Source organism: Tachysurus vachellii, chromosome 3 (assembly GCF_030014155.1).
Source record: "Tachysurus vachellii isolate PV-2020 chromosome 3, HZAU_Pvac_v1, whole genome shotgun sequence".
NCBI classification, from domain to species: Eukaryota; Metazoa; Chordata; class Actinopteri; order Siluriformes; family Bagridae; genus Tachysurus; species Tachysurus vachellii.
This window is the reverse complement of record NC_083462.1, coordinates 19,284,637-19,299,724: the sequence shown is the minus strand read 5'-3', so window position 1 is coordinate 19,299,724 and position 15,088 is coordinate 19,284,637. Positions and strand designations below refer to the sequence as shown.

At 39.6% G+C, this 15,088-nt stretch overlaps 2 protein-coding genes and 1 non-coding gene across 3 annotated transcripts in view; 2 read left to right on the top strand and 1 right to left on the bottom strand.

The window, feature by feature from the left end:
* Positions 1-3,132: 3,132 nt before the first annotated feature.
* Positions 3,133-13,249, top strand: tdrd15 (tudor domain containing 15). Its single transcript, XM_060865094.1, has 6 exons — positions 3,133-3,363; positions 3,848-4,012; positions 4,099-4,248; positions 4,594-4,706; positions 6,078-11,710; positions 13,179-13,249. The coding sequence occupies exons 1-6, from the start codon at positions 3,133-3,135 to the stop codon at positions 13,196-13,198; spliced, it is 6,312 nt and encodes a 2,103-aa protein (XP_060721077.1). The 3' UTR covers positions 13,199-13,249.
* Positions 13,250-13,906: 657 nt separating this feature from the next.
* trnal-cag (transfer RNA leucine (anticodon CAG)) lies at positions 13,907-13,989 on the bottom strand. The gene has a single exon. It is a non-coding gene; the product is annotated as a tRNA-Leu (tRNA).
* A 223-nt stretch (positions 13,990-14,212) lies between these two features.
* Positions 14,213-15,088, top strand: part of igf2r (insulin-like growth factor 2 receptor) — a 41,868-nt gene continuing 40,992 nt past the window's right edge. Inside the window, exon 1 of the mRNA XM_060866181.1 lies at positions 14,213-14,425. Coding sequence (XP_060722164.1) covers positions 14,319-14,425 — 107 coding nt within the window. The 5' untranslated portion in view covers positions 14,213-14,318. The remainder of the gene's footprint in view (positions 14,426-15,088) is intronic.

Sequence of the window (15,088 nt, the reverse complement as noted above, 5' to 3'; positions counted from 1 at the left end):
TTCGGGAACTTGAACGTAACATTTATTGCGTCAGCGGTTTTTCGGTAAATCCACTGCACTGAGGTAAAATCAAGCACGTGACTGTCGACGTGTGGCTGTTCTGAGGTAAAATAAATAATTTACTGTATTTAATACTTTAAATTAACACCGGAATGTTTTTTTATCGATGTGTCCGTGTTACAATCAAAGAAAAGTAGCTAAAAGCTCCAATCCCACATAAATTGGCTAGTTTGGCTAGCAAGCCAATCGAGTCAGTGTTTGTGCGCGAGACATGACCGTTTTTTTCCCCCAAAGTTAGCATCTCTTGCTAATTTCCTCTTCTTTCTTTAAGACACTGAAATTAAATGAATTCCATTAGATTTCATTTTCAGTCGACATTTTTGATAACCATGTTAAATGTTACATTCTCTTAACGTTATGTATATTTTTCTCAATATAGTTAAAACTTCAGGCAAAGCTAGACAAGCTATTTATTTATTTTTGATGTCATCAGGTATCTGTGTTGACGTTTATTTGTGCTTCTGCAAAAGAAGTTATAAAATTTGTCACATCCATAACACTGGAATAGCTAAAGATTTCTTTGTTGTCTTTGTTGTATTTATTATTTTTAGTATTCTGCTATTCTGTGTGAAAAGCTAAATGTTCAGTAAAGTTAATTAAATGATGGCTTAAATAATATATTTTAATTGTTTATCCGCAGTCTGTATTCCAGGGCTCGTATACATGAACATTTTTGGTGTAAATAGTTGCTCCTAATTACAAAATTCTTAGAAAGGTGGGCTATTCCTATTAAAATTAAAGAGAAGTTAATACTAGTGAAGATCCATTTACTTAAGAGTTTCTTTAGCAGATGAGAAAATGGCTGAAATGTGAAGAGGGAGAAGAAATTATATAATTTGTCTCTGACATTTCTTCAATTATTACATTTATAACATACAGATTTTAGCACATCTCTAATATGTTCGGTTACGAATGTAATCCCTACACGATATAACCTCAAATAGCTTAAAGGTGGGGTGTACGATGTTTGAAAGCCAATGTTGACATTTGAAATCACCAAAACAAACACGCCCCCAAATGGGTCCCACCCCTGTATTGATAGCATCGCCCTCACATATGTACGTAACCCAGGCAACTAATGGAATGAAATGTGTCTTTATCATAGCTGAAGGGAAGAACAATACGATTGCAGATAAACAAACAAGCAAAAATGACGCATAAGCATGCAAAGGACGGCAAATATTAGTTTTGTGAAACAAAGCAAAACCAAAGTTACTCACCTATCGAAAAGGAAAAAAGCAACCTGCTTCTTGCCTTATCGTAAGCCTTTTTTTGCCGCCATGTTTTTATCCGCCATGTTTCAATGTTTCAATCGCTTTTGGCTAATGTCACACATGCGCACTGAACACTCTCTCCACCGCATATTGACAAGACTTGCCCCTTTCTGCTCATTTTCTACACGTTTGTTTTGTTTGTTGGCCCGACTCAGCTTTCTGAAGCATTTCTCAAACAACGTACACCCCACCTTTAACACAGAGACAAAGACAATGCTTATAATTGGACAACCAATCACAGTCTTCAGTATAATGTGTCACCTAGTAACAGGTTAAGCCCCGCCTCCTTTAAGATAAAAGTTGTTGTATTGTCCTTGTTCAGAGTCGCCCTGTGATTGGTCCTGAATCATTCTTAAGATTCATAGTAAGAAATGTTCCAGATAAATTAGGAGCTCTCTCAGATCATCATTAAAATCGTTATGTATACGGGCCCTGAAGTGAAAGAGGAAAAGAGACGCACAACTCACTGACATTAGTGGTTCATATTTTGCAGGCATGTGGTTTTGTGCATGAAGATTGATCTGATGTGATGGACAGGAAACATATAGACAGGTGAGAGATTTTTTTGTTTAAGATCCTTTGTTCAGTCTTTAAGATTTTTTTTTTAATTTGGTTTCTTTCAATAAAATTATAGTACCTTTTAAAAATGACATTTGTAAATTTAATTGTTTAAAGTGATTATAACTGCAATAAATAAGTTGATAAATAAGTTCAAGTATAAAAAGAAAGAGAGTTTCTGCATGTTTAAAATCCTAGCGAACACTTGAGTCAAAAACAAAAAAAAATTCTGTTTACAGATATGCTGTATTATTGAATTCATTTTCCTGTTATTTATACTTACAAACAGACTTGATGTAGCTAAATTTTACAAATGTAAATTCTTTTTTTGTATTTTCCCCATTTTCCAGTGTTAAATATTCACATTAACTCAAAGCAGATTTACAGAAGTATAGAAAAATAATAAAAAATAAGTAAATACTGTAGGGCACTCTGGCTATTGGGACATGGAAGACAGGCACAGAGACGGGAGTAAGGCAAAACAAATCGTACAGTTTATTTTTTTTTGGGTGCAGGTGAAATTGGTGTAGCAAAGAAGTGAGAATGTGGTGAGCAAAAGAGAGCAAACTTTTAGAGTGGGTAAAGGCGTCTGGATTCCCAGCCAATTCAGCAGGAGCTGACCGTAGTGCTGAGGGTTGAGAAATTGTGCTCAGAGCCGCTGGCCAAGGTGCTGCTTCGCCACTTTGTTTTCCTTTACTCTGCCATTTTTTAAGGGTGAAAAGTGCGCCAAAGGGCATAGCATCTAGAGAGGTATGAGAAACCTGCAGTGAGAGGAAGCATCGAATTATTCTGGTGTTGGTGCCCTTCACCTTGCCCATACATAGCAGGGGTGCGTTGTCCGTAACGTGGGTGACGCGCCGCCCTGCCAGGTAGTACCTCGATGGCCCGTAGTGAGGTCGTTCTGTTGAGCTGGTGTGAAATTGTCTCCTCTTATTACCAGGGCACACGCTTGTGGATCTGTGCAGAGAGAAGCAAACGCAGACATAACAGCTGGAGGAGAAATCCATTTTTCCAAAATGTTGATATTATATAGCTGAGTGTCTGCGTGCTTAGCTGGTTTTGCAACTGAAAATTTACTTTGCCAGCACCTTGCAGGTTGCATTAGGGACAAGCAGCATTACCTGACTCGCAGGGTGGAGTTCTCTGGGTGGCAATTGTACGTCTGCTGTGCATGCTGTGCTTCTTCCAGGTGCTCCTGATGCTGTCGATTCATGCCTGCATGTCCTGGACGAAATCAATGATGAAGCGTAAGGGGAAGTGCTGGTCCTCCCTTGCTTCCCAGGCCACGTCCAACAGTCCTCGAAGGCACCGTCCAAACAGGAGTTTAAAAGGGGTGAAGCTGGTGGACGCCTGCAGATTTTTTCCCAGACGGCGCAGAAGAAATAAGGAAGAAGGAGGTCCCAGTTTTGTCCTTCCTTGTAGCTACCTTCTGCAGCATTCGCTTCAGGGTCTGGTTGAAGCTCTCCACAAGGTAATCGGTATGGGGGTGATAAACGGACATCCTCAGGTGCTTGATGGGTAAAAGCCGACACAGATCCACCATTAGATTGAAATGAGTGGCGTACCTTAATTGCTGAGGACGTCCTTTGGGATTTCAACTCTGCTGAAGAGCATGTGGGGCTCCCCGCAATGATTTGCAAGATGGCTTGGGGTATAGGGTGCCGTAGTCAATGATCACCATGATGTACTTGCGACCCTGGGCTGACTTTGGTAGTGGCACGATGAGATCCATGCCAATCCCCTGGAATGGGACTCTGATGATAGGAAGGGGAACGAGGGGCCGGCGCTGACTTCTGGTGGGGAGTTTCACTGGAATGCGGCTAGTATAGTAATAAGCCTAGGATCTCCGTGTTCATGCCCGGCCCCGTGAACCGGTCTCGCAATGGGGAGGTCTGGAATGAGGTCAATGAAGAGTGGCCACTTCCCTGCCTGACATTGGATCATCACCTGTGCAGTTTGGATTGAGTGGGCATCGCCATGGATACACAATACTGCAAGAGTCCCTTCTGACTTTACTGATGAGGGGGGTATGGCTGGCCGAGTGTGATCGTGGTTCCAGAATACAGGAGTCCGGACATGCCCTATACCTCTATGGTGAGGTGGGGGATTTCCGGCTCAGTGTGCGTAGTCTCATTGATCGTTTCAAGGGTGGGGCGGTTCTCGAGTTTTCTCATCTCCCCTACCAGCTTGGGCTCATGCCTCCCAGTGTATCTCCAGGGTGACCATGGCACATTACAGGAAGTTCAAGAAATCTTTGGAGTTCTCCGTACCTTTTTGTCCTACCGCCTTTTGCTCTTCTGCTGGCAGCACCTGCAGGAACCGGTCCATGGCCACCCTCTCCTCGACCTACTTGATGGTAAGCTGATCGTACTGTAGCCATCGCCTGATGATGCGCAGCAGTTTGTCTACCTGCGATCAGGGTTGCTAGTCAAATTACCGCCATTCACGAGAGGCCGACCACAGCGGATGAGGATCTCTTGTTTTTTATTGTCTCGTAGTCTTGGGTGGCCTCAGAGTCAATCGCATAATATGCCAGTTGAGCGTCTCCGCTGAGTAGTGGAACGAAAAGGTCGATCCAGTCCCACTGGTCTGCGGTACGCTCAGATGTGTCCTATAACATGGCGTTGAGCTTAGTGAGCCGGCGTTGAACGTCACGGCCGGGATCGAGGTGAGGGATTGACGTGGCAGGGGTCCCCGTCAGAGTTCCAGTAATTCCTCCATGGTGCTTCTGGGTCACCTCGTGCTGATGGAGGCTGGTCTAAAGGAGGTGCTGCAAGATCTGTCCGCATTCTCCACTAGTGTAGGGCAATCTGGGTATTAGGATATTGAAGAACAGGCATAGAGATGGGAGTAAGGCAAAACAAATTGTACAGTTTATTTTTCTTTGGTGTAGGTGAAATTGGTGTGCAAAAGAGAGAAAACTTCTCTTTTAGAGTGGGTGATGGGGGCTCAGTCCCATGGTCTGGGCTCCCAGCCTAGGCAGTGTGAGTGTGGAAGGCAGCAGCGATATGACTCAGTCCTCTCCAGGAGCATGGCATAGGCTCAGCAGCTAATTCGGGTTTCTGTCAGCTGGAGGTGTCTGTGGAGATAGTAACAAAGGGAGACAGTCCATTATTTCTATCTGATGTTCTCCCCTTACCTCCCTCTAGCCGCTGAGCCTGGCTTTCTGCAGTGCTCTTGATTGGCCCGGGGTTTTTTGGCTTGAGTTTTTCCACCCGCCTTGCTATCGACCGTGGTGCTGAAGGTTGAGGAATTACGTTCAGTGTTACTAGCCGAGGTGCTACACTGCTGTTTTTTTTTTCCCCCTTATTTAGTCTAAGAGTGAAGGTCATTTTTCCCCACAAACTAGCGCAGCTGTGCGTGCCGCCATCACAATGCATAAATTTAAAGTTACTTTTTAAATAAATTTTTAAATATTTAGTTTAAATTCTATATATCTCTAATATATATTCTTTTATTAATAAATTAATTTGTAAATAGTTTTTAAAACATACACACACACATTATGATGCTTGTTGTGCATTGCATGTCGTATCACCCCACCCCTGCTATTAATGTTCTTTCGACATCTAAAGTTCTATTATAGGGGCATTTTGAATTAAACGTTGTCTTTGTTCTTTTTTTAAATATTTAGAAATGTGACTTTTTTCATTTCTCATTTTCTCATTCGATAAAAGAAATAAATTTTCAAAAATCTCATACATAAGGGATATTGTACAGGTTTTGTTGTTAATGCCTAAAACAAAAGAAGCTGGTCTGTTCGAACATAATATACAGATGAGGTGAGAAAGCTGGACAGACTCGTGTACTAAAGTGCTACTGCATTATGCTCTTCAGGAAAAGATGAAGTGAGGGCTAAATCCAACTGCGTTACTATCGGCAGCATTGCGAGTAATTGTTTGCTACGAAATAAATATGGACACTTTTGAAGATCATGTTTTGTGAGTATAATTTGGTCTGTCTAATGATCAACACTACACTTAATAAGTAATACTGTGTCCTGTGAATAGCATATTATTAACCTTCTAAAATACAGGGGTGTATAATGTTCCATAGCTCTTAACACAATAGTGTTAACTTTTTTTGTTCTAAAAGCCACACTTTCTACATTGAGCATTATGAAAATACATATGGCTTGCTGTTTATTTAAGAACTTAATTACTTTTTTTTTTTTTTTTTTTTTAGATTAAGGGAGGATTCAAAGCGTCCCACGCAATGTGTCCTTTCACCAATGGACCTAAAATTAACACACACAGACTGCAATTCTGACAGTACATTGGTCTACTTTCAAGGTGAAGATGCTACCATCTGTGAACTGGACTACAACATACTCCAAGCAGAAATTCAGAATGTCCCCAAAACAACTGTATCTCTAGAAGTTGGAGACGTGTGCTTGGTGGAAGATTGTAGTCTTCCACCTTCTATTCGCTGGTACAGAGGAAGACTTCAGAACAAATCAGGAGAATTGTTTAATGTCTTCCTACTGGATCATGGAAATATTATTACCGTTGGTCCCAGCCATTTGTCTGCAATTTCGGATTCCTTACTCATGCTACCACCAAAGATTGTCTGTGGTTACATTGCTAATGTGCTGCCATTTCACGAATGCTGGGACCGACCATCGGAGGAATATTTTTCTTCTATGTTAGGTAAACATATCAAAGGATATATCCATGGTCTTCTGCCATACAAGCTTCTTATTCTGGAGGTGCCAGAAATAACCAAAGATTTATTAAGATTGAGCTTAGGCAGACATGTGGATACAGACACGTTTCTGCTACTGGTGGATCTGGAGATTGAAATACCAATTCAACAAAGCTGTGAGTCTGTCCCTGATTTGCTCATCGAAAAGAAAATTGCACAAGAGACTTTCTTTAAATCTTCTAATTTATGCGCCTACGAAAATATTCTTTCGCTTGGTAGCTCTAAGTTAGTTGTTGGACAGGAGGAAAGCGTTAGAATATCTGCTGCTGTAAACCCTTGGTTGTTTTACTGCCAGTTGTCCTCTGCCGCAATGGAACTTAAAGAGATGTCAGAAAAATTGGCACTTGTTTGTAAGTTGAGAAATGGTGACTTAAGAGACAGGTCAGGTGAAAGTATGGGTTTACTTTGTGCGATCAAAGGCAAAGATGAGAAGTGGCACAGAGGTTTAGTTCAGTGCCTCCCTGTTAACTCCCAGGTTAGAGTAGTATTTGTTGACTATGGGTATTGCGAATCTGTAAATGTTGAAAACATCTTTCAGTTGCCTTCAGATTTTCTCCTGAGACCCGTCATGGCTTTCCGGTGTTCTCTTTCTTGTTTGGCTGACAAAGACAAAGCCACAGTAAACCAGCAACTAGTACTTCTCAGAAAAGGGTTACGGGGTAAGGAGCTTGTGATTACAATCGATGAATTAAAAAAGGAAAAGAATACCTGTTCAGTCACACTTAGCAACGTTGTTAAATGTGCACCTATTAAAACTGTAGAATGTAAAGAGTTCCCCAAAATGGCAAGCAGTAGTATTCTTGCTAATGTGCACCCATTGAATTACATTCCAAATGAGACAACAAAGGTGGAAATCTCTAAGAATCTTATGGCTTTTAAAGACATAAAAAATAGCTCTGTTTTTGAGGGTTACGTTGAACATGTTCGAAATCCTCATGATTTCTGGATAAGAAGAGCAAAGTCCAATGATCTATTTGAGGCCATGATGAATAAACTGTCCGAATGGTTTAGTAGATTACAACTGAATGAGGAAATCCTTCAGAACCCAGTGCCTGGTCAACTTTGTTGTGCCATGTATGAAAAAGACATGCATTACTACAGAGCTCGTGTGTTGGATATTCTTGAATATGGTGCAGAGGTGTTTTTCATTGACTTTGGAAACACAGAAAAGGTGCCAAGCATGTTAATTAAAAAAATACCCACTGAATTTACTGTGGAGCCAATGTTTGCTCTCAATTGTTCCTTAGCTCATGTTATTCCAGTGGAAGATGTCTGGACGTCTGCAGCAACAGACTTCTTCAGGAAAACCACCTTAGAGGAAGCACTCCTTGTTCACATAATTTACAGAAGGGGCGATGTATTTGTTGTGGAGATGTACAAGAAAATGTGTGAGAAAAGTGAAAGTATTGCAACACTTTTGACAAGTGCAAAAATGGCAGAAACCTGGACATATCGTGCAATAAAAGCTCCTGGTACAGCTGTAGATAAAAATAACAAAACAGGCAAGACCTTTTCAAGAAGGCAGTTTGCTGAGAATTCTTGTAAAAGTACGCCACAGGAACACCCTAGCAAGGCGATGAGGCAAGTAATAGCAATGGAAAATCAAGTCCAAACTAAGACACAAAAATGCAGTGCTGTTGAACATTTCAAAGGCTATAACTTTAAACCAGGAACTGTGATTAGTGTCCAGTGTTCACATGTCATTTCCCCTTCAGAATTTTGGTGCCAGAACATGAAATACAAAAACAACTTGGACAGGTTAATGCAAAGACTACAAAGGTTTTACCAGACAAATACCTCTGTGTTGCAGCCCTACAGTAAATGTTGTGCTGTCCAGTTTCAACAGGACAATAAGTGGTACAGAGGGTCCATTCTTGGAGGAGCAGGTCTAAATGTTAAGGTGATTCTAGTTGACTATGGGATGGTTGTGCAAGAAAATCTGCAGCAACTTCGAGCTCTAAATCCAGAGTTCCTTGAGCTTGAAAAACAAGCATTCAGATGTAGTTTGTACAACTTGACTGACCCAATCGGAGGAGATGTGTGGTCTGTCGAAGCAAACAATTTGTTAAAGGATTTTACTTCTGGAAATTGTGATCTAAGATGCAAAATCTACTCCCAGGTCTCTGTGGCAAATAAAGGCCTTTGCAATGTGGTTGACTTGTACACACCTCTTCAACAAGCGTCTACGTATCTCATAGGGAAGGGTGTTGCCAAGGAAATACAGCATCCAACCGAGCTACTTCATTCTGTCTATCCATTCTCTTTTGTTTATTCTTCTTTTGACATTAAGATTGGAAGTGAAGAGTTGGTGTGCCCTACTCATGTTATTAGTCCTTGGGAAATCTATCTCCAGCTGGAGAGAAATACTGAAATTATTGAGCAGCTCATGGACAGGTCTGTGAAGGAAAGTGAAGAGTTAATGAGTCAGAGGCATGCCGGTGAAACTGGCAGTGTTTGCTTGGCTAAATACTTTGAAGATGGCATGTGGTACAGATCATATGTTTGGCCTGCTCATTCCAGTCTACACTTTAATGTATTCTTTGTAGATTATGGAGGCAAGCAGGTTTCTGAAAAAAAGGATGTACTACCCATCCCCATAAAGGCAGCTGATTTGCTTTTAACACCTATGCAAGCTTTAAGGTGTAGTCTTTTAAATATTTCTGAGGAGGAACATTTGCCTGAAGTTAATAAATGGCTTGAGAAGGCCATTCTCAACAAGGTACTTCGAGCAAAGTTTGATGCAACAAACTGCAGTGGACATTTCATTTGTGACCTGTTTGATGGTGACGTTCATATTAATGAGAAAGTACGAGAACTTTTTGCAATTCATGGCAAAAATGATAAATCTATCAGAAAAACTAGCAGCGATTGTGTTAAAAAAGCGGAGAATGTATCCTTTGTGGCCAACGAATTCAAGACCAAGGGGAGGCCTCATGTGGAATCTGGGGTCAAATCACATGGAACACTAGGCCACAAAAAAGTCATACAGAAGTCTCGTCAGCGGAAGTCATTCAAAATTAAATCTCCACAAAAATCTCACAGTCTAAATAGTAGTTCTGTAGGAAAAGGCTGTGGCCAAGAAAATCACAGTCTGAAGCCCATAAAGGAACTGCAGAAAGAAATGTGCACTATCTCGAGCACATATAAAGTACAGTCCTCTAAAGTGCTGCCGAAGGTTAGCGATCTACCAGCCATCAAAATTGCACCAGGATTCAGGTGCATAGGGTTCATTTCTCACTGTGAAAGTGTTGAAAGCTTCTTTGTCCAAATGGGGAAGGATGAACAAACTATCCTTAAACTAAGAGAGGAACTAAACAGCAGCCCTTTCACAGAGAGCTTGCAGAGTTTTACCTCAAATGTAAAAATAGGGGATCTGATTGCTGCTAGGTACGACGAAGACTTGGCCTTATATCGAGCTGCTGTCAAAGGTGTAGAATCCGATGGTTTCATAAAAGTTGAGTTTGTTGACTATGGAAATACAGCAATTGTTGACAAGAAGAAAATTCACCCATTAGCAAGCAAGTTTCTGTCTCAGGCGAGATTAAGCACTGCCTGCAAACTTTCGAAACCATACGTTTTAGAGGATTTTGAGTCTTTACTCAGTGACACACATGGCAAATCTCTGATGGTGGAGTTTGTACAGAATTTTGGCTGTGTGTGGGAAGTGAATATTCAGGGACTTGATCCTTTGAATGAGTTGAGAAAATCTGATCCTGCTGAAGGAACGGAAGAAAAGGTTCCAGATTCAGACCAAACCAATCAAAGGCTGTATGCAGCAGTGCGTGAAGATGACACTTCTTTTACAAGTATGTGTGAAAAGACTGAAGCAGAACCAGAAAGCATCGAAAAAGGCACCAATACACTTAAACCTAGAACCAAAGAGGGTATAGTGGTTCAAAAGAAAACTTTGGAAAAAGTGCAGGCCACAAGAGCCAAACGCAACATGCATAAATTAAGAACAAGTCAAAAACCTAGCTCCTACAAATGTAAATCTGGTGAAAAACAAGATGTATGTCAAAGTGATTTGCCACAGAAGACTGAAACACACAACAGTGTTAAAACAAATGAACTTTTGAATACATCAAACAATTCCTGTAGTTGGACTGGTTCAAACACTCTTAAAACCTCTGTTGAACTGTCAGAGAGAGTAGAAGTTGATGGACAAGATATTGGTGTAAAAAAATGTCAGTCTGCTGTACATCAGCCAGCTTCAGAACATGAGTGCCCTGCACCCACGGTCATTCCACCAGAGAAGCCAATGGACAAAGAAGATGAGATCCGACGCCTGTTTCTTACACCTATTAAAATGGATCATGAATACTCAGGATTTGCAGCATCAGTCACCACACCTGTTGAGTTTTACATTGTACTTGAGGACCTACTTCTTATAATGAATGCTGTATCAAATGTCCTTGATGATCTACCAGAGGACTTGGCTCCTTTGCCAGAGGCTTATCTGATTTCTGGTACCAGCTGTCTGGTAAAGTCTCAAGAGAACAAAAAATGGTGTCGAGCAGAGATAATACAATGTGATGACAGGGCAATAACCGTTATTCTCGTTGATTATGGGTACTGTGTACATTTGGCATGCCAAGATGTCTACAAACTTAAAGTGCTTCCTGTAGAGCTTGCTGGATTTCCGAAGATTGCGTATCCTTGCTTTTTAAGAGGAATTAAGCCAGCTGATGGGCTGCAGTGGTCTGACCATGCTGCTATGTTTTTCCAACAGTGCATGTATCAAAAGAATCTTAAGATACATTTCAAAGACTGTGTTTCTGAGGCACAGTGGGCGGTTGATGTCACCTCATCTAACAGAAACATTGCCAAAGAGTTGGTTGATGCTGGTCATGCTCAATACATCGATACTGTGCTTGGAATACGGTTTCAGCAAGCTCTAGGCCATAAAAGGGAAACCAAGGCCGAATTTGGAGAGAAAGTCTACAAAGCTATATCTGCCCAGCATGAAGAAACACAGTCAGAGATGGAGAGTGTGCCACCTAGTTATTTGAAAGAAATTTCTGTAGGCTGTAGTCCAGAAAGAGAGACTGAAGACCTCTACAGCGGAAGCTCTGACAAACATGGATCAGCACAGAAAATGTGTAGGTTAAGTCACTGTAAGTATCTTATTATATTATATTATATTATATTATATTATACATGTGTGGATTATTTACATTGGGCATATACTGAGCATTGGATAAGATTAGCCTTTGGATAATATTACATTACCTCTGGAAAGCATCTACTTTTCCCTCAGAATTCAAGATGCTTTACCTTCGGCTTAATTTACACATTCACACCACAACCACCACCATTCAAGCACAAGTTTGCTGTTGAACTGTGTGAAGGCTTTTCAATGAGCATTTGTCTCAATTTTTACTTATTTTCGACAGGCTGATCTTTATTCAAATCTCAAGTGCTGACACACTGTTACCATATTTGCTTGGGGGTTAATTTCTGTAAATACATATTTACTTACTTTTGTAGTATTAGGAAGTTTAGGATGAAGCGCACAGTTTGAAGCCTTTCTCCAGCTCTTACATATCTGGTGAACGTCACAACGGTGATGCTTATTTATCTTTGAGTCCCCTTACAGACACCAACTGTAAAATACTGCCATTGCAAATATAAAACTTAAACTTGAAAAATGGACAGGGTGCGAATAATAATATGGAAGTGTTTGCACAATTGGTTTATTTACATAATTTAGAAGATGTTCATATCTAGTGTCTTAGAGATTTTTGTTAAAAATCACATCCTCATGCTAGTTCATTATGTTAAAATCTGAGAGTACCGTCAAGCAAGTGTTTGAAGGGTGCATGGTTCAAACTGGGGTGTCATTGTTATCTTAAGCTAGGTGGGCACTGCTGTTTTTGGCATTTATCAATTGTGTATATATATTTATGTGTATATATATATATATATATATATATATATATATATATATATATATATATATATATATATATATATATATATATATATATATATATATATAGTAATAGTTGCAAGGTCTGTTGAACAATCTGTAGTCTATCATGGGCAAAGCAACTTCCATGTTCCCTAAATCCCTCAAGAAATAAGGAAGGCATGCATTAAAACTCTGATGTTCTGATGGTCGATTAATTCAAATGCGGCCTTCAAACAAAGACTAATGCCTTTACCACTAATGCCAAAAATTTCCATTGGCTTGTAATTGTACTAACTCAGTCAGGCAATAATGAAACTTATAATAATAATAATTAGTCTGTGACTCAGTCAACTAGCCTGAGGATATATTTTTGATTTAAAAAAACTGCAAAGGTTCGTGTTGTCACTTAGATTTGAGCAGCTGTAAGCTTTTCATTCCTCTCCAGCCAATTTTTTCCCCTCCTCAAACATGCCATCTTTTCTGAAAACTTTCCTGTGTTAGAAAATGTGAAGCTACATCTTTACCTCTGATCCTTAAAGATCATTGACACTGGAGACTCCTCCTTTAAAAGCTAAGAAATGGCCAATATACTAATTATATACCTATGATATGATGTGCCAGCACAATATATACCTATGGTTTTAATTACATCCAAAACATTTACTCCACAGGGGTTTGCAGACTGCAGTGAATTGGATTCCGTGTGACGTTTATGCTGAGAAAATCTTTTGAAATTTTATTGCTTGTTTATTTTGATTATGAATCTAATCCAAAATATCTGGTGAATGGGAACATACTGGTTGTGTTATAAATAACATTGTTATTTTTAATTTGACTAAATTTTCTTGGCTGTTTAATAGAAAACAAGTATGTGATTGTTCTTATTGATTATAGATTTGTGTTCTTAAAATTTTTTCTTATTTTTTATGGTTATTGTTCTTAACTCCTGTTTATTTTGAATTGTTGTCTTCAGGAGTTCAGAAGATTATTACAATATTGTTCATTAAAATGGCCAACAAAAAAAATCTTTATTATGCCTGTATATGAAGTTTATATTAATATTGTAAAATGTTGACATTTGTCCTTGGAATAAAGCACGAGGGGAAAATGCCAGAGAACTGTCTTATCAATTGGTTTGATGGTTCGATTGTTGATTAAATTAATTCACACGATTAAAAAATCCAGTCAACAAAACTTCAGAAACGGAATAAAAGGAAAGATGAAACCAGAAAGAAATGAGACTGACTAGAAATAAAAGGGAAAATGCAGAAAGTAGATTGATAGAAATAATTGCATTAAATCGCATTAAAATAGTATAAAGGTTTAAAGAAGGGGAAAAGTGAGAATAACCTATAGAAAGAGGGGATGGAAGTGTAAGGGTGAACTGGCATAAAGTTATTGTCAGAAGTGGGATTCGAACCCACGCCTCCAGGGGAGACTGCGACCTGAACGCAGCGCCTTAGACCGCTCGGCCATCCTGACATGACGTAACATATTCTATAATTCTATAATTCTTCGGAAATCGAATTTTAAAACGAACGATACTAGTAAATTTAGAATGTTTTCATTATTTTTTTGATAGGATGATTTTAAGTAGTCCGTGACCATAAGAAAGAAAGGATACAGAAAAAAGATTAGGAAAAATCAAATGGGGAAACATGAGTCACGTGTCTGCTCGTCATGTGACTCTCACTGTTAGCATAGGCAGTTCCTGCTCCTGCTAGTCACAGACACACACATACACAGTGCTGTATCATGTCGGAGAGCGCGTATTAAAGTGTTTTATTCTCGGGAACAGTACAGGATTCAGTATGAGTGCTGGAGGTCACCAGAGCCTCCTGCTGCTGCTTCTCTCCACACTGCAGTGGGGTTTGTTTGGGACACAGAGCTCCAGCTCCTGGTACCAGGATCTGTGCAGGTAACTGAAAAGCTGTTAGCAGATTAGCATGCTAGCATGTGTTAGAACTGAAAGCTGTACACTGTTGAGGTTAAAATGTTTTTCTTCCTGTCACTCATATATCGTATGTATGTGTGTGTATGTGTGTGTATGTGTGTGTATGTGTGTGTATGTGTGTGTATGTGTGTGTATGTGTGTGTATGTGTGTGTGTGTATGTGTGTGTATGTGTATGTGTGTGTGTGTATGTATGTGTGTGTGTGTGTGTGTGTGTGTGTGTGTGTGTGTGTGTGTGTGTGTGTGTGTACTGTATATACACACGTGTGTGTGTGTATATGTATATAGATGTAATGTTAAAGCAATTGGTGAATGCCACTACACGTGGTTTATAGACACAACTAACACTTTAGATGTTCATGGTTAACAATATTTCATATTTACTTTTACACACTACATGTACAAGCAAGTCAGCTGTGATAAATCAGCTCTTTCATTAATTAATTTATTTTTAATCCACATCCTATTATCTGCTCTGAACAAATGCCTTATGGTGAATTTTTCTTTATTTATTTCTTTATTTATTTTTACAGTTGAGCTCACTATATGTATATATATTTATTGTCTGTGTGTGTATTTAAGTAAACTGTTGCAGTAGGAAAGTGAGTCGACTCTGAACTGTTTGCAGG